General features: G+C 41.7%; 10 protein-coding genes and 1 non-coding gene across 11 annotated transcripts; 4 read left to right on the forward strand and 7 right to left on the reverse strand.

Moving 5' to 3' along the window:
• Positions 1 to 214: 214 nt before the first annotated feature.
• On the reverse strand, positions 215 to 3625 carry NPR3 (Npr3p; the record flags this gene model as incomplete). Its single annotated transcript, XM_056228346.1, has 1 exon — positions 215 to 3625. One exon carries the CDS (start codon positions 3623 to 3625, stop codon positions 215 to 217), a length of 3411 nt encoding a protein of 1136 aa, XP_056088077.1.
• Positions 3626 to 3813: 188 nt separating this feature from the next.
• Positions 3814 to 3885, forward strand: Skdi_8.trna1H. The gene has a single exon. It is a non-coding gene; the product is annotated as a tRNA-His (tRNA).
• Positions 3886 to 4032: 147 nt separating this feature from the next.
• SPO11 (DNA topoisomerase (ATP-hydrolyzing)) lies at positions 4033 to 5226 on the reverse strand (the record flags this gene model as incomplete). Its single annotated transcript, XM_056228347.1, has 1 exon — positions 4033 to 5226. The coding sequence occupies one exon, from the start codon at positions 5224 to 5226 to the stop codon at positions 4033 to 4035; it is 1194 nt and encodes a 397-aa protein (XP_056088078.1).
• Positions 5227 to 5544: 318 nt separating this feature from the next.
• Positions 5545 to 6936, reverse strand: AIM17 (Aim17p; the record flags this gene model as incomplete). The annotated part of the gene is made up of 1 exon (XM_056228349.1): positions 5545 to 6936. One exon carries the CDS (start codon positions 6934 to 6936, stop codon positions 5545 to 5547), a length of 1392 nt encoding a protein of 463 aa, XP_056088079.1.
• Positions 6937 to 7318: 382 nt separating this feature from the next.
• OPI1 (transcriptional regulator OPI1) lies at positions 7319 to 8506 on the reverse strand (the record flags this gene model as incomplete). The annotated part of the gene is made up of 1 exon (XM_056228350.1): positions 7319 to 8506. The coding sequence occupies one exon, from the start codon at positions 8504 to 8506 to the stop codon at positions 7319 to 7321; it is 1188 nt and encodes a 395-aa protein (XP_056088080.1).
• Positions 8507 to 8783: 277 nt separating this feature from the next.
• On the reverse strand, positions 8784 to 10574 carry APM2 (Apm2p; the record flags this gene model as incomplete). Its single annotated transcript, XM_056228351.1, has 1 exon — positions 8784 to 10574. One exon carries the CDS (start codon positions 10572 to 10574, stop codon positions 8784 to 8786), a length of 1791 nt encoding a protein of 596 aa, XP_056088081.1.
• Positions 10575 to 10733: 159 nt separating this feature from the next.
• MCO14 (4a-hydroxytetrahydrobiopterin dehydratase) lies at positions 10734 to 11096 on the forward strand (the record flags this gene model as incomplete). Its single annotated transcript, XM_056228352.1, has 1 exon — positions 10734 to 11096. The coding sequence occupies one exon, from the start codon at positions 10734 to 10736 to the stop codon at positions 11094 to 11096; it is 363 nt and encodes a 120-aa protein (XP_056088082.1).
• Positions 11097 to 11301: 205 nt separating this feature from the next.
• On the forward strand, positions 11302 to 12900 carry SKDI08G0250 (uncharacterized protein; the record flags this gene model as incomplete). Its single annotated transcript, XM_056228353.1, has 1 exon — positions 11302 to 12900. The coding sequence occupies one exon, from the start codon at positions 11302 to 11304 to the stop codon at positions 12898 to 12900; it is 1599 nt and encodes a 532-aa protein (XP_056088083.1).
• A 142-nt stretch (positions 12901 to 13042) lies between these two features.
• Positions 13043 to 15250, reverse strand: DUR3 (Dur3p; the record flags this gene model as incomplete). Its single annotated transcript, XM_056228354.1, has 1 exon — positions 13043 to 15250. One exon carries the CDS (start codon positions 15248 to 15250, stop codon positions 13043 to 13045), a length of 2208 nt encoding a protein of 735 aa, XP_056088084.1.
• Positions 15251 to 16469: 1219 nt separating this feature from the next.
• On the forward strand, positions 16470 to 16832 carry RPS20 (40S ribosomal protein uS10; the record flags this gene model as incomplete). The annotated part of the gene is made up of 1 exon (XM_056228355.1): positions 16470 to 16832. One exon carries the CDS (start codon positions 16470 to 16472, stop codon positions 16830 to 16832), a length of 363 nt encoding a protein of 120 aa, XP_056088085.1.
• Positions 16833 to 17160: 328 nt separating this feature from the next.
• On the reverse strand, positions 17161 to 18375 carry YLF2 (Ylf2p; the record flags this gene model as incomplete). The annotated part of the gene is made up of 1 exon (XM_056228356.1): positions 17161 to 18375. One exon carries the CDS (start codon positions 18373 to 18375, stop codon positions 17161 to 17163), a length of 1215 nt encoding a protein of 404 aa, XP_056088086.1.
• Between the last annotated feature and the right edge of the window lie 20 nt (positions 18376 to 18395).

Here is an 18395-nt window from a genome sequence, read left to right on the forward strand (position 1 = left end):
TCTTTTTTCAAATCTATCTTCTTTCAGTTATTCTTACAATACATGAGTCATCGGGTTTTGCTAGCAAAACCTACGTATGCTTCCACCTTTTATATATTCTTATTTGTGTCTATCCTTTATATATTTTAATTTGTTAGATTTTTTTTTTTTTTCCCATTGAGCTCTGTTACGGTGAAAGTTTTTTTCTGTCAATCAAGAATTAGCATTGGCGGATTCACCAGTGATGGACCTCGATCAAATACTTATCTAAAGCATTTAGCAGTTTTTTCAAGTCATGCCTGCTGACTTCCTCTTTGATGATAACTAGTTCCATGGGAACCTTCCCATTGAAATACTTGAGCAACTTGTTGAAAAGAACCTGGATATCTGAAGGTTGATCATGAATGCATCTATATAGCCACCTTTTTTCAATCGCTGTGGCCCTTTCAGGTTCCAAAATCACAGTATAGTCATGCTGCATCTCCGGATCATCATATTCGAAATGCAGTACTTCCTCCTCATCGACCACAGCAATGTCATTATCGTCACGTTCATCGTCTCCCTTTTCATTCATGTTTTTATCTTTGTTTTCGTTCTTGTTAGCATCGTTGGGCTGCTCGCCCTCTGCCTTCCCCACACATGCTTCGTTGGCATTGGCATCTCTGTTTTGTCCATCTTCATCATCCAATTTTTTGTCTGTCTTTTTGTAATCCAGGCCCGGTCTTCCAGCGGCACTAGCCTTACGGAATCCCTCCTTCTCTAGATCCTCGTCCACTGCCATCTTTATATGTTTGTCCACGCGGATGTTGATGAACGTTAGCAATTGAGTTACGTATCCGTACTGTATCAACCACGCCAATGCATCCAAGTAAACTGGTTTGTGTTCTCTTGACGGAATTATGTTACTGTATGCTTGAGGTATATCCGCTGATAACAAATTTAGGAAAATGGGCAAGGTGGGCAACAACGGGAATTTGGATCTAAACAGTATCGAATTTTGATAGATCAAAGGTATCCTATCACTTTTTTCCTCTTTGTTTTTCGCAATTTCCACTTTTTTCACTTGTTCATCATTCTGTAAAGTATTTTTGAAGTCGTCTATGGTACAACCTTGAATAGGGGCCAACGGCGAAACGATATATGTGTATTTGGAACTTAGTGGGATCACTACCCTTGCGTGTCTCCAATACATTAAATGCAACGCACACGAGCGCAGAACGCCCGATTCCAATGAATTAGTCTCTGCAGTGATGTCATCTTGTGAAGAGGGGCTATCTAGTAATTCACTTATCAAATAGCGATACGACATTAGCGGAACATTCGGTTGGATGTTCCTCACCAAATGTTTTAGTATGATGGTGCCAATATCGTCTTGATACGAAAAGGTTTCGAGAGAACTGATAATATTATTTGGCTCATCTAGTAACAACAACGCATAATTCAGAAGATCGTCGTTATCGTCACAGAAGTAACTGCTTTCGTTATCATCCCCATCATCAACATTGGGTGCTCCACAATGCCCGGTGCTATTAATGTTGTTGCCGAATCTATATATGTTATTATTGGTATCGCTTTGTTGAGCCTCGTTATTTTGACCTTCAATTCTTAATGAGGATTTTTCCAAAAATTTCATATTTAAAATGGATGTCAAATATGAGCCTCTCAATACAGGTTGTAATTTAAAGTTTGGCATTTTTTCGAACTCATTTTGAATCGGGATTTGCAAAGAAATTACTTTATCGTCACTTATCTCAAGACATGCAATTTCATTTCTTTGAATTTTATCAACGCATTCTGTTAATGCTCTGGCCAACGAGGACTTCGCTAGAATCCTTTGATATAAGTATTTCCCCTTGTTGCCCGCGCCATTTATGGACTGGTATGTTTTTGAATGCTTCAATACTCGTTCTCTTTCTTTTAAGATTATATGACATTCACTAGAAATATACGAGGTTTTTGACTGCACGTATCTCAACAATAAAGAAAGCCTTGTCACAACAAACTGATACATATCATCAATTCTCTTGTTATATTCTACTAGATGTGGATTCATGACAAAGCAGACATGAAACATGTTCATGTTCTTGCCTAGATCCTCTTTTTCCCTCTCAAACTCGATTCCATCGACGTCGGTATTTATCTTTAAATTTGGAGTATCAGTATAGTTCATGTTACCTACATTGTTGTCAGGATCAGTTTCAACCTCGTCACTATTCACTTTTTTTAAGGTGTTTTCACTCAACGATGAAATCTTGGAAGCAATGGACTTCTTTCTACTGACGTTTGTTGTGGTACTTGAAGATCTTTTAGACCGAGTTTTGTTTTTATGCTTGGATTTTCTCCATCTACCCTGAGAATCCACATGAATTGGCAAGCCCAAAAAACAGAAATTATCCACCGTGAATTCGAATCTGGTATTGCACATTTCCCTCTCGGGACTGCAAAATTCTGCAACAAAATCATGATCAAACTCTAGAATTTTATTTACATCTTGAAAGTTTTCCTCCTTGAAAAAAATCTCATTCATGGATATTTTGCCATCCTGCAGCATTGTTGAAACCTCCATATCTTCTTCAGTGTCATACTGTGTCGAGAAATTTCGTTGGCTATTTGCGATGTTCTTATGGTGGTGATGGTAGTGTTGTGGTGATTGGCCAGGTGTGTCATTGAGGCTATTATTATGGAAATCTTGACTCTGCTCTCCTGCACTTGATACCGACTTTTTGGAAGAAAGTGAGTGATTCCCAGTGAAAGCATTCCCATCGGTATCATTGGAGATGTTCTTAAACAGCTTGTTGCTTTTGTTGGCAGTTTGTGATGGTTTAGATTTGAGTCTCCTTATTGGAGAATGCGTTTTAGAATCGGTACTCTTCTTGGTATTCAATTTATGGAAAAAATTCTGAGATCTCTTGGAAGTGGACTTTGCTTTATAGTTCGTGGCGGGGTCTACGTATGACTCTGATACTGAGATACCATCGTTGCTCACGGTTATTTGTGGTGAGGTTGGAGACATGGAATCGATGGATTGGAAACTCGAATTAGTCCTTGATAAACCATCTTGCAGAGGGGAAGATGAGGATGAACTCGACGGAGAAGAGGACAGAGAAGGCGATGATAAGGAAGACGATATGGAAAATGAATCGCTGGAAATATCCACGTAGTCTGTGGATAACTCACTATCACTTAAACCTGATGATGATGATTCAGATTCGGATTCTTGATATTGAAAAATCCCAGAGTTGCTCCCTGTGTCGTTATCTCTATTAGCTAAACCATTACTTGCCAAAGGAATTGAGCCTTGAGATCCCACAGTATTAGCATGGGACCTTGTAGAAGGTAATGTTCCACTATTAGTATTGGCATTTGTCATTGATGGAGTAATGGTGGCATTAAAATTGCTCAATGATTCATTTTGGGCCAATTGGGAGGCTGTTTTTGCAGACCCAGAATTGAACAAGCTGTCTCCCTTATTTGTGTCCTTACCCAGTACATCATGGTTTACATAGAGATGCTGATGTCTCGTCGGATTATTTGTTAGAAATGCCGTATTGGAAGGTGGATAGTGATAAACAATTTGTGGTCCTGAATGGGTTGAAATGACGAGATGGACGCCTAGTAGACATGAATTGGGCAAGCATTCATCCATTGGAGTTCTGATAGTACTTCCAAAAATGGGTTTGTTTAATATTCTGTAGAGACTTTATAGGTAATTATGGCTTATCTAAACTCACAGTGTTTCGATTTATCACAGGTGAAAAAGTGGAGGAAAGAAAGAATCATTGTCTTAGATTACATGAGTAATGTTCATAAGCCAAGTATTTCGCTCTTTCAAATGCCATCTTAGTATAGTGGTTAGTACACATCGTTGTGGCCGATGAAACCCTGGTTCGATTCTAGGAGATGGCATTAACTTTTGAAGCTTGAAATAAATTTTTTTTTTTAGGTTCAATGTTAAGATATCTAAAAATAGTTACTTTTTATTGATTATTATAGACACAGATGTTTTCATTTTCGACAGTTCTTCTTTCCTGAGGCAGACCTTCTCTTAACTATTCACGGCAACTGGAAAATACTGGCATCGATTTCATTCATTTCAGCTTTTTTATGAAAAAAGATCTCCCGCTGACACTCTACAATGAAGTTTTTGAATGGCGATGTTGCAATTTCTTCGTTGTTTCCGGTCAGGGAAACTATCAAATTCTTGGCTAATGTGCAATCGCGCTGACTTAGGTTCAATAATTGGATGGCTTTGCTACCTAACCTATTGTTTTGCGCTAAGACCTGTGTAATATAAATACCCCTATAGTCGACCATCGCACAATTATATGCGGCGTTTGCACTCGAGTTAATATAATTTAGAGCGATGCTGATTCCATAAGGGTCGGCGTCGGTGAATATGGAACAGCTCGAGATTAAACTGGAGCAATCTTGCTCCAGTTTTTTCAGAAACAACCTTGTCAGGAAATCTGGGAACCCCTTACCGGTAATCAACACCGTATTCGCATTTAACCGGTGATAATTACTTACTAACTTGGTGAAGACGGCCTCCTTTTCTACTATAACAAGATTGCAGTTGCTGGTTGTTTCTAGTTCAATTATTGCATCATCTTGGAAAAAGGGAATCAAACAGGGCTTACCATGGGAAACTGTTTGCTTCTGTATCTGGAACTCATCTTTGCCCGTCATGATTTTGTCGTGAACATAGATTGGGAATGGTGAATAAATCAAACCTTTCTGGGCTGGGATGATATTTAACGATTTCCGTGGGGAGAGATTAAAGTTAAACCGTATGATATCTAGCCACTGGACAACATTTGCCTGTCTCTGGAATAGCTCCACATTGGAGTAGAAAATGTCTCTTACGGTAGTGTTTTTACCAAGGGGTAATTTTTCCATAACGATTTTCAATAAGTTTAATAGGATTGAGCATTTTTTCAGCCTAAACCGGTGAGTGAATAGATGTGGGCCATTCAAAGGGAAGTCTAATCTTGTAGGGACGTTGGAATTACTAGAACCGCCTCTTGTTTTGTTTTGAAAGATTATTGTAAATGGCTGTTGTTGTTGCTCTAAAGAATTAGCCGCCAATGACAAAATCTGCTTAATATGATACAAAACCTCCGCATCTGAACTGGCACTGCCGCTTGAGTGACCACTGGAGCTTAGATGGATGGACCGCGTTCTGGGAGTAAGAGCTTTGAGCAATTCTTGTCTTGTTCTGTATTTTTTGCTCAACTTTTCTAAAGCCATTGCGGCGGAGAACTTAAGACTTTGATCCAAAGTTAAAAAAGGTCAAGCGTGAATCGTATGCGTGATTAACCAACCAATAATCAGCTGAGTGTTCTGTGCCGGCTGAATTGAGTTTATACCCAGAAAATTCTTTGTCTTGAATGTTGTTTCCTTTCATATTTTTTTAGTTTTAGTCATGGTATGGTGCTGGTGCAGAAAAATAAGAGCTTTTCAGAAAATGCAGATAAGTAACATGAAAACATTGAGAAACTTGCAGTAAAGAACAGGAAAAGATAATAAATAAGTACAAAACGTATCAAGTATGCTATAAATATAAAGTTATTTGTCATGAGGGAATTTCTCTTCCAAGAACTTCAACTTGCTCTTGAAAGTGTCCGAGTCGAAATAGCAACCCTTCAGCCATTGCTGGTTTGAGTTTGTCAAAGAGTTGGCATGCAAGACTCTCCTGTTGTTGAAGATGACGCAACAGTTTTCCGGCAACTGCAGTCTAAACTGATTTTTGAAGTCATTGATGTGGCTTTCGAAGACGTTCAGCCCTCTAATGAAGGACTTGAACAAAAATCTCTCTGTTAACTTCGCCGGCGTAGTAATCAAATTCAAATCTGGATTTGTATTCAAGTCCGATGGCTTGTCGTAAATACCAAAGGTGAAGGGTGCTTGATATGGGGGGGAGTAATTGATGCATTTGATTAAACTCTCATAATTTCCTAGCAGAGTGTTGTCTTCGTTGATGTCGTGATGTTCGATTAGAGGTTTGGATTGGTAATATCTCTTATCGCCGTTTTCATAAATATAATTTACAGGAACGATCTGCAAAGCCTCGTAAGCTTCGAAATCCGATTCTCTAACATTACGTGTGGCATAAAATGCGTCCACAAAGTAGTTCATGGGCCTGGTGCTGGGGTCTTCCCCTCCAATAGTGGGTAAGGATTGTAGAATCTGGAAACCTGGCACGTTTTCCAAAAACGGCATATCTGTATGCAATGGTAAGTGTTTATTGGCATAATGGGCGTTGACACTGGTCGCCTGCGACGCATTCACACCAAACGTACCTTCACCGTGTACGGTCGATCTTATGGGTCCGATCCTTTCACATATCCTCTGTATGGTAAGACCCTCGGAAGAAGATGAGGGGGTACCGGAGATGAAAGTGATGCCGAATTTCTGTAGATTGACCAGCGTTTGGAAAAGCTTTGAGTCGTCCTTGGGGTCAATGAACTCGTTATAGTTCACGGAGAGCAGGTCTTTGACATTATTTTTCAAGATGTGCTTGTTCCACAACTGAGGTTTGTACTTAGATTCCTGTTTTCTTGTTGCTGGGGAAACAAAACTGGAACCTTTATAGTCAACGAAGAATTGGAGGGGGAACCGATGATGGCCGCCGTCTTGCCACTTCACCACCAGAGATTTCCCATCCTGAGAGATCTGGATGTCCTGAGGAGCGGTCAATTTTTCGTTATGGTACAGCTCCCCCGTAGTGACCAGCTTGGCACCGTGCGACGCATCCCTAAGGAAGACGTTGTTAAAACAAACGGAAACCGGCTTACTAGACTCCTCCATGGAAAATGTGATTGTAGTCGAGTCCCTATTGAAGAACGTCTTGATGATATGTCCCCCGCTTGCTGCGGCAGCCGCAGATGAGTACGCCCTTGGTGTGATGGTTATCTTGGCGAGCATCCGAGATCCCATGCCTAAATGTGATCTTAGCATTTTGTATTTATGGTTAGTGTTTAATGAATTTTCTCTTCTTTGAACTTAGAATGTGTTCATGGTAAACTGTTGTTGGGTACAAGCCATGATGAATACATCTGGAGAGGCTTCTATTTATATAGATGGTTCTTTTCCTCGAGGATCAGCCCCGGAAATGTATTCCCGACCCCCTTACGGCTGCGCAAAGGACCTTGCTGAGCCATCCAGAGGGAAGCAAAGGGTCCGACGATAATGATGCTCGAAGGAAAGGCATATGTGAGACCAGAGCTGGTGAGATATTAGGGTTGTGATTATGGTTATGACTATGGATGTTATATAAACTATATTATTCCGTATAATATTATTACTAGTGGTGGCGGTGGTGGTGCATGGCCTGTCGCTGCTACTCGCTGCTCTTGGGGGTGTCCTGGAAAGACTTGATGCGATGACCGTCCCTCTGTTGTTGCTGCAAGAAGCGTTTTTTGATCATCTCCTTCACCTCTTGCTTTTGCTTCACCCATTCTTCGGCTTTGCCCAAGGTGGAGTCGACCACGCCCATGACGTTCCTCACCATTTCCAGGGACTCTTTCGCGAGGATGAGGACTTTCCCATTCGGGGTGACCGAAGAGGACGAGGACGACTCTTTATCGTCGCCATTTCTGTTCCCTTCCCATTCCTGCTGCTGCTCCTGCTGCTGCTGCTCCTGCTGTTGCTGTTGCTGCCGTTGCTGCTGCTGCTGCTCCACTTCTTGCTCCTGGTGGTGGGCGTGGTGAAACGACGTGTGTTGCGGCAGTGAAGTGCTCTGGACGCTATCGAACCAGTTTGTGGGCAGGTTTAACAGGCTTTCTCGGACCTGGGACCTTGCAGGTTCGGGCAGCGAGTTCGCTGTGAACTTCGATATCAGCGAGTAAACCTTTTTGACTGTGCCGACCACCTCCATCTTCACCACAATAGACTGTTCGTTGGCGTTGACCTGCTCCGAGGCATCGAAAAACTCCTCATCGTCGTCGTCGTCAGACGATGTCTCTTCTTCCCCAGCTCCAGCAGTCGTCGCAACACTGCAATCTTGTTTGGGCACAGGTTGCACCTGTTCCTTTTCCACGAGATCTTGCAGGCACGAGATTTTATCGGAGAGCTGCTTGTTGGCCAGCTTCAGAAGATGCAAACATGTAATGAGCCTTTTCTTCGACTCGATGGACATGTTCAGCTTGTACTCTTTCAAGTTGTCCTTCCCCTTCGCAATCACCTGCGACAGCTTTTGTCTCTTGTTGGTGAAGAACTCCTCGTCGTAGTAGTCGTAGTCGTCATGCTCGTCGTCGTCGTCGTCCAGCAGTCTTCCGATCGACTTCAGAGGCCTCTTGTTCGTGTTTATTTCGTCGTAGAACGTCACGACGTTGCTGATAATCTTGTTGCTCACACGGTCCAGAATGTTCAACGGTGTCGTCGATGACTCACCCGCCAACCTCCGGTCGCCTTGCGAGACGTTCTCTGACCGCTGTGACTTCTGTCTGCATGATTGTTTCAGCACTCCCAGTACTTCAGCCGCTTCTACTTCTTCCTCTGATAATCCTAAACGCTGACTTTCAGACATCAATGACCAGTATCCTCACTAAAAACACTGTCCTGATACACACGCTCTTATCAGCACTGTAAAACAAATGCCACGCTTTGGCCTCATCTGCTTTGTTCGCCAGATGCAGATCGCTATTTTGCTCCAATCTTCTTATTATTAATCCCTCTCTCATTGAGGTGGAAAAAAAAATAATAACGCTCGATTTTACCCGGCCGCATATGAAGATTATAAAGTGCTATCTATATGGCAAAGATGAACGTGCTATCTATCTATTTGTGGGGAGCATGTGTAGGCCTCAAACGATGTATGCGTACTCCTCGTCGTTGACAGTCTTGTATCTGACCCAGGGGAAAGACTGGTACTGCAACTGTGGCTCCTCGACCTTCAGGTACTCGACTTTCAGCCCGCTGCATGTGCAGTATGGGATCTCAAAGTCAATGCTGACCAACCTATCCCGAGGAGTAACGTGGGGGGTGTGCTTGTCGTGGACCTGATTGTATAGTTCTTCCAGCTTGGGTCCCGTGCGCAAGGGCGGCGGATTCATCGAGGTTTTCATTTCTTCTTGCAGGCGGTCGTATTCTTCCTGATTGAAGAGGGAGAACTCTGCCACCATGGACGCACACGTGCTGGGATCGCCGTCGTCCTGGGGGGCGTTGCTGGCATTGCGTTCGCGGTGGCCCTTCATGGTCTGTATCTCCCACAGCAGAAAATCGTCGCTCAAGTTGAACACGACTTTGCCGTTGTTGGCTTTGAACCTAATTTGCTTGCTTAGGTCTATCTTGTAGTCCTGGAAAACCCTTGTCAGCGGAATCTTAACGTTGAGTTTCGACGTGGAGTTGGTCGGTTTGAAGTTTGTTTGGATTTTTGTTAGAATCTGTATCTTGGACTTCTTCAATTTGGGCTTGATCTCAAAATCCTTCAGTTTTATCATCGGCGCATCCTTCACGTGTCTTTTCAACTCGTATTGGCAAAGGACAAATTCACCATCCGGCGGTACAAATTCGATCTCCCTTGCGTCAGCTGCTGCCTGCGAATCACCAGTGTTTTGTTCTTTTTCCTGCCCCTTTTCAATGGTGTTTATGGAATCTAGCGAAACGCACTGGTGGAAGTTGGAGTTCGACATGAATTGAGGGTCTCTGTTCAGTATCTTGTTGATGGATATTTTCAGTTTGGGCATCCCCGACAAATAGCTCCTGCATACGATTTCGCCGTGTATCAGGTTCTTTCTGATTATTCCCTTTTCGAAATCCATCAGGTATTGCACACGTTCGATAACATCAAGAAAGAACTCGTTCTTGGCGTAGTGGATTCCCTTTGTTCTCCATGATATGGGCATTATAATCGTCTTCGCAATGTCTCCATTGATGTAAAGATCGTTACCATCGTTGGACAGCTCGTCATCCAGGGGCTCTTTGCCATTATCGTTCTTGTTTCTCAGCGTTTCTTTGACGGTTTCCACCACGTTGATACCCTTATTTTCTTTATTGTTTACCATGATGCCTTTTATTTTGCTCTTGCCCACATTCTTCCCCCTGCTGTTTTTCTTCTTCTTCCTCTTGTTCTTCTTCTTCTTCTTCGCATTGCTGTACTCACCAGCGCTGCTCTCACTGCTGCTTTCGTCATCAGAGCTCCACTCGTCATTGTCGATTGCAACTTTTGGCAGATTGACCTTTACACGGATGTAATCCTTGATGATACTCGGATCCGTCACCTGTACAATGCCAAAATCTATGCACTCGTCCATCAACTCCAAGACCAGTAAGACGTTGTCCAGTATGAGATCCTTGCTCAAAACCTTAATTTCGAAATATTTTTGTAGAAGATGATAAAACTGCTCCAAAAAGGCCAGTATGGTCATCAAATCTATATTTGGTTTGTCTGTGGTATGTATCACCGATACTAAATGCAAAAAGTCTCTCTTGAGATGTATAAAGAACCAATCATTCTGGAAAAGAATTGGAGGCGAACCGTCATGATAACATTGCTTGAAGCTTGAAAGGACCGACGACAGATTCGGTAGTGCCCTGATGTTCTTAGACACCACTGGCTCCAGATCTTCGTCCAGGATAAACAGGCTCGACGACATGCTTCTCCTCCCGGATTCCTCTTCACTATTTTTTGGGTGCCTTTACTTGCTTTTTGCCCAGAGCATTTTAAATTTTCCAAGTTCAAATGCAAGTCTTTGCAAGTTGTAAAAGGGCACATGCAAGTTGTCAAGGTTCAAAAGAAACGAACGTGAAGGGCAATGCATAACAAGATCGTTAAAATCGCATCCAGTGCACTAACGGGGGGTAAACTGCTCGAGAAGCTGAAACCCCTGGTTCACTGGGAAGCACAATGGGACGCTAGCAGAACTAAATGTCTAGGAATAACAAGAGAAGTGACTTTCAAGGACTACGAGACCACCTGGGCTTTTCTGACTCGCGTGTCAATGAGATCTCATCTTTGGGGCCACCACCCCCTGATCCACACCAGCTACACCTGGGTGAAGCTGGAGCTTCGCACGCATGACACAGAGCCAAAAGACACGGATAAGGGTCAGCTTAGTGATATAGATGTCCGGATGGCCAAGAGAATAGATTCCTACATCGATGATGGAACGCGTTGAGAAGGCAGGACAGGCCCATATACCATCCTCTTCTTCTTTTGCTTTTTTCCCCTTTTTATACGCTACTGAAACTACTATAAGCTCTACCATTCTCGCATCGCCCAATGGAAAAAAGTGGGAATTGAAAAAAAGGCACTGAAATTTCAATGGTATTGTGTAAATCATATTTCAGCAAGTTAGGCACATGACAATGGAGAACGGGAAAATGCGTGGGTCGTGGCCGCTGCTGACAGGGCTGCTACTACTGTGTGGCATGGTTTGCGGGAACCAAGAAACCATAAGCCAAAAGTATCACGATGTTTGCTCAGGGATGTATTCCAAGAAGGATTTCAACGGAAAAATTGAGCCATTTATATCGTTTACATTGGAGGAACTGTCACTTAATGAAGAAGACGATTCCGGTGAGGGGATCAGCGTCGCTGTGTTCGATTTCCAAGATTACGAGCACATTGGTGTACGGTTACCCAATGGGGAAATTCAGTACATTTGCGATGACTACGCACTTGATTTGAGTTTGTGCGATGATTCATCTCTGGGGAAATTCATCATCCAAGAGGTCGCCACCGATCCGTTCACCAGTAAGGAACATAACTTGACTAGTCCAATTTTGACTTTCACTCAACAAGAATTGGGCACGCACGAGAGGACGTACCCGATCAAGAAAACTGGTTATTATTGCGTAACCACATCGTCTTTCACTTCTTCCAGATCTAAGTTCCGGGCTACGGTGAATTTCAGAAACGCTTACGGCGAATTGGATGCCTCAGAGGCATATAAGCTGCCCATTTATGCGTTTTTGGCCATTGCTTATGCTATCTGCACGTTAGCGTATTCTTGGCTATGTTGGAAACACAGACACGAATTACTACCTTTACAAAAATACATTTTAGTGTTTCTTGTTTTCTTAACAGCTGATACAATATTCGTCTGGATGTACTATGTTATTGAGAATCAGAAGGGAAACTCTAGCGTGGCCCTTCGCATATACATGGTTTTCATATCGATCTTTAGTGCCGGTAAGATAACTTTCACGTTCCTCCTCGTTTTGCTAATATCTTTCGGCTATGGTATAGTGTATCCAAAATTGGAACGTACATTACTAAGAAGATGTCAGATATTTGCTGCGTTTACGTTTGCAGTATGTGTTGCATTCTTAGTCCAAAAATACTCCCAAAACTCCGAGTCTTTATCCAATTTGATTTTAATTACTGCTATCCCATTGGTACTATGTCTATTTGCTTTCTATTATTTGACCCTTTCTTCAATGAACAAAACAATGACTTATTTGAGAGAACAAAAACAAGTGGTAAAATTAAACATGTACAGAAAACTGATCATTTTATGTTACATTTCGTTATTTGTACTATTCTTAGGCCTACTGGTCTCTACTTTTGCCTACGCTGGTATGGATACCGTTGACATGATTGAACAATACTGGAAGACAGAATTTCTGATTACAGACACCTGGCCCAGCTTTGTTTATTTCGTGGTATTCATCGTTTTCGCGTTCTTTTGGAGACCTACGAGCACCTCCTACTTACTGGCATGCTCGCATCAATTGCCAACTGATATGGAAAATGTATCTGAGTTCGACTTAGATGATATAAATTCTTTGTCTGATGAGGCGCTGCCCGAGAGAGGAGCACGCAACGATTATCAAGGGCAGGATCACAGCATGGATATTGATTTAGCATCCGATTTCGAAGAAGTGCCAAGTGCTAACGCAAATGCACGTGCGGATGACGATGTTTTGTTCGACATAGATTACGGGAAGGATACAAAAATCGACAGACACGCTGCATAGATAATGCCGTCATGCAAGTTCGATTGTTTCCTTTTTTCTCTTTTTAACGTCTGTATACGTACAATTAAAAACTATTTCATAATTAGAGCTGTTTGAAAATATAAATGTTGTCTACTGTAGGACAAAATGTTGCTTTTGGAGGCTATATTATCTCGTCAACCTGTCCAAAATGGGATGGTTTCCCATGTAGCCGTGCACTAATCTGGCTTGTTACTACGTGCAGATCTTGCGGGTTGGAGTTTTGCCATTCCCTCAGTTTATGGGTTTGACCAGATAAATCCCAATATACCCCGCGCATTGTGGTATATATTCCGTGTCTACCTTCCCAGAGTGGATAAATACAAACCGCAAATGCACTAAAGAAAAGCCAGATGATCATCACAACGACCCAACCGGTGAAGAATTTCTTACTAAAGATATATTTGGAACCATACATGGGCATGGGCCAAACCACTAGAAATGCCAAGGCGAAGAAAACACATAGAAAATAGGCGATTTTCAAACCACGTGCTAACTCTCTTTGTTCTTCGTCTAATTCTTCCTGCAATTCGGTCTCATTTTCTTTCAAGATCGCATTGCTTATTACGACACCGAGGTTGGGTTCACTCAATTTTTCATCATTTACCCTTACATCATTTTTTTCATTATCTGAAATGAAGGAGTTTGTTTCTCCCGGTTGCTCCTCATCGTTAACGTCAGCATCACAAAGTTTAATGTCAGGATCAGCTTGGACTAACTCTTCAGTTTCATCAACTCTACTAATGTCCTTAAATCTTTCCCAGTCGAAATTTTGTGGTTTAAAAACATAAGTTAAAATAGGAATAAAGATAACTGGTGAAAATAAGGCTACCAAGTTGCCTGTTAGCATTGGGTAATCCATGAACGTTGTATCTACGGTCAATTCTTTATAAAGCGATTTGGTACAGACCAGCCATGACATTATAGCCAATCCGGTGCCCAAAATTGGTGACACCACAGCGGCAATCAAATTCATGTCCTTAGAACATAGAGTCAATACCACAGGTAGCACTGCACTACTAATAATTATGCCCATCATTTCGTAAATATAACCCATAGAAATACCACCGTAGTATAAACCAACCGAAAATCCACTCATGGCAAGACCGAAAAAGATACAGGCAAAATGAGATGTATAAATCAGTTTCTTGCCGCTTGCACGAGGATCGATATATTCTCTATAAATATCATAAGTGAAAACAGACGAAACAGCAATCAATTCAGCAGACATGGCAGACGTGACGGCCATGAAGATCATCAGTAGCGATGCCACTGCACCACCCTTACCAAGGATAGTAATCGCGGCAGCTGGTAAGACTAACCCAGAATTTGCCTGAAACGAAGTCAGTGGATCAGGGTATGTCGGGAAATTGGGAGAGGTTTCCACTGCAATACATGCCAAACCCATAGTCAATGAGATAAGAGAAGGTACGGCAAACCATGCTAACCCACCTATTGCGTAAGCTTTCAAGCTTGCTGCGGGGCTAGCTGAAATTGCTTTGTTCCAATAACCATTATCTAGGAAAACGGTACCGAAATTCCCGATCAGGTTGATGATTAATAAGATACCGGCAGATTTGGATGTCATGGTCATGTATTCACCTTGATAGTTACCATCCACTGGATGTCTCTTAGCGGCTTCTCGAACTAAGTCATAGACTTTGCCCGGTGACCCTAAAACATCACTAGTGGCGTAAACTTTGAAGGCGAATATGAGAACAATGACGATGATGACACAAGTGTGCAGATAGTCAGTCAAAAAGGTCGCCTTGATACCACCAAATAGGGTATAAACGACAACGCCGACGGGTAGTAAGAAACAGGATGCAATAGTGTTCATCCCGGTTAAGTCACTGAAGACAGCAGAACCGGAAGTTAAAAGCATAGAAGTGACCAAAATGTTGGTTGCAATAGCGTAAAACAAATAGCAACCATGTCCAATCCTACCGTATCTTGTTCTTACTAATTCTAGATACGTGTGCGCATTGGGAGCCATTTGCTTGGTCTTAATGGCCAGGATTGCAAACGCGATGATTTGGAAACATGCACCAGCAGCATATGCGTACCCTCCAAATATACCGTCTGCATATTCCTTTGTCGATGAAGTTAATAATGTTGAGCACCAAATCCAACTGGATACCACAGCCGCAGCTACTAAACCAGTTTTTACGGATCTACCGGCTGTGCTGAATTCTTCAGCCGTTATTATTTCCTTTTGATAACGTTTCAATAAATACGTTGTCAAAACCATCATTCCTGCAAAAACAGCTCCCAGACCTAACACAATAGCGTACCCTGCGCCTTGAGGTAGCGGAGGTTTGAATTCACCCATACTTAAATAATAACGAGTTTATGTTCTTGTTTTTTCTCCTTAGTGGAACATATTCAAGACCAAGCCAGAGAAACTGCCAATGTCAATAAAAGAAAGGCCATACTGCCACTCTGTTTATATACCTGATGAATAAGAAACTATTTTCCTATAACCCAACTGAGTAGGATAGAATATGCTTGCTATCTAAGAGTAACCGGACACAGAAGGTACCAATGATGCGTTGCATCACTTCATGACTAGGTATACTCGATTCATGCTATGACTGGCTATTAGCTTCCCCATTTCAAGTGACTGCCTGTAGTCTTCCTGCTATCACAAAATCTTGATAAGATAACGCCAAATGTGCGCCGTCTCATCGCAGCAAATCGGAAAAAAACGTTCAGGAGCTAGAAGAAGCATAAAGGAAGATCAACCATCCATTACATTAGAAAAGGGCCTACAGACAAACCCAAAGGGGTTGCTAGACCTGAGTCAGCCTTCCTGCATTGCAAAAATTTCACTGGCCGTGACTGCTTTTCGGCATATAGCAAGGCTCCTTCCCTTGACCAATCTCAGCTGAATGCCCATACTATCATGCAAAGCGCTGATAAAGAGCGCCAAATCTGCACTCTGATAATTTTATGCAAATTCTTGGCGCCCCTAATACCAGAAACGTCTCTCACCTAAAAAAAACCCCGTACAATCGCACTCCACTGCATAACCGCCTATTGCATCTTTTTGCAGCTAGTATGCTGCTCGTGTATTTTTTTTTGCACCAAAGCTCTTAAAAAAAAAGATAAAGTTCAGGTCATCACAAAGCATGCTTATCACCAACCAACATCTTTCTTGGATGTTCTCTCATGACTGCTTTCTGTTCCCATCTATGGAATAATCTTTGTAAGATTTTTCTCTTGTTTCCATTTTTACAAAAAACTAAAACAGAACAAGAAAATGTGCCGGTGTGAAGTTTTGCACCCGTACATCTTGTAAACCCGTACACTTTGTCAAAATAGTTTTTTTTCATTTTGTGGGGGGAAGCAGTACACCGGGTAACAATATAGTAATCATCTTTCATGAAAAATTTACTTGGACGCATTCGCGGAACGTCCCCATAGTAAGAGTAATAGACGATATTGAAAATTGAAAATGGTACTAAAGATGAGTTGCTTCGTACAAGTTGGTTTATATATTCTAGATCGTGAGAGAAGGCAAGTAAAACAAACAAAAAGGTATATACAAAATGTCTGACTTTCAAAAGGAAAAGGTTGAAGAACAAGAACAACAACAACAAATCATCAAGATTAGAATCACTTTGACTTCTACCAAGGTTAAGCAATTGGAAAATGTCTCTTCTAACATTGTCAAGAACGCTGACCAACACAACTTGGTCAAGAAGGGTCCAGTCAGATTACCAACCAAGGTCTTGAAGATCTCCACCAGAAAGACTCCAAACGGTGAAGGTTCTAAGACTTGGGAAACCTACGAAATGAGAATCCACAAGAGATACATTGACTTGGAAGCTCCAGTTCAAATTGTTAAGAGAATCACTCAAATCACCATTGAACCTGGTGTGGATGTCGAAGTTGTTGTCGCTTCTAACTAAGTCGATTACGACTAGAGATACTTTTCCCTAGAATCCTCTTTTTCTCGTTCAATCAAAAAAATATCACTATCTGAATCCAGCTGTTCCACTTTTTTTCTCATTTCCATGCGGCTATACTTTTCGAATCAACCCACTCTAGGTAAACACAGTTCCGAAATATACCTCTGTCTTACTATCAGTGGTTAAACCTTATGCAAATATGTATATATATCTCCATATCTATGTATCTCATACTTTCTGTTGATTCTTGTGTTGTAATCATTGGAAAAAGAGAAAAAAACAACAACATTTCTGTTCATATATTTACAAGTCTTTTTTCATGAAAATATCACTTGGTTTTACCACCTGCGGCTTTAAATAGGACAATGTCGTTATCCTGCATGATATACTGTTTCCCCGCACGTTTGATCAGTCCTTTAGATTTTAGTAAGGACTCATTCAATGGTGGCTCCATGGCCTTCAGATCGTCATATTTTATTATGTCAGCGCTAATGAACGTGTCGCGCAAATCGCTATGGATCACGCCAGCTGCCTCGTGAGCAGTGGTTCCCTCTCTTATGTTCCATTGATGGACTTCTTGCGGACCGCATGTGAAAAAGCTAATTAGGTTCAACAACTTCCTCATTTCTAGTATTATTTGCGGTATTGCAGACACTAGCTGTTTATCAGAAATGTTCTTATCTTGCCTGATTTTGCCAAAATACTCTGATTCTGTGCCACTAGATTCAATCAAGTGCGTTTCGAATTCCGCACTTAACAGTAACAATTTATCCCCCGGCGAAAATTCATTAACCCATTTGAGGATATCTTTTACAAACTTATTTTCGTTCTTAATGTAATCCTGAGGTGAAACATTTAGTAATATCAAAGTTGGTTTGGAAGTTAAAAAATTGTGCTTATTCAAAATTTTGACCTCGTCCAGGCTCCAGTGATCTTTGAAATGTCGAATTTTTTTACCGTTGAATAAATGTTCCTCTAACGCGTTTAATAATTCTGTCTCCACTTTCATCTCTTGATATTCTTTAGCATTTTTCGAAATCATTCTCATTTTTTTATCCAACCTTTCCCTGATGTTTTCCAGAAATTCCAAGTCTTTCAAGATTAGTTCATCTTGTACCACTGATAAATCTCTGACGGGATCCACATTGCCCTCTATATGTGTAATATCATCTTTTAGAAACCCTCTCACCACTTGGAATATGCCATCTACGTGCCTGATATCGTTCAAGAACTTGTTACCCAAACCATGGCCTTGCGATGCGCCTCTAGTAAGCCCCGCAATGTCGTATATTGTAAGAGTTCCAGGAACGATTTTTGCACTTTGATATATGTTAAATAGATTAGATAGTGGCACGCTAGGGGTGTTGACTTTGGCACATTCTGGATCAATAGTAGCAAATGGATAATTAGCAGGATTGCCCAATTTAGAATTTGTTATTGCCTGAAAAAAGGTAGACTTACCAACATTGGCAAGGCCGACTATCCCAGAAGTCGGATTATTCGATACTCTTCCAAGTAAAAATCTTCCTCCCCCAATGTTCATTTAGACTACCGTGACTCTTT

This window comes from Saccharomyces kudriavzevii (assembly GCF_947243775.1).
Source record: "Saccharomyces kudriavzevii IFO 1802 strain IFO1802 genome assembly, chromosome: 8".
Lineage (NCBI taxonomy): Eukaryota > Fungi > Ascomycota > Saccharomycetes > Saccharomycetales > Saccharomycetaceae > Saccharomyces > Saccharomyces kudriavzevii.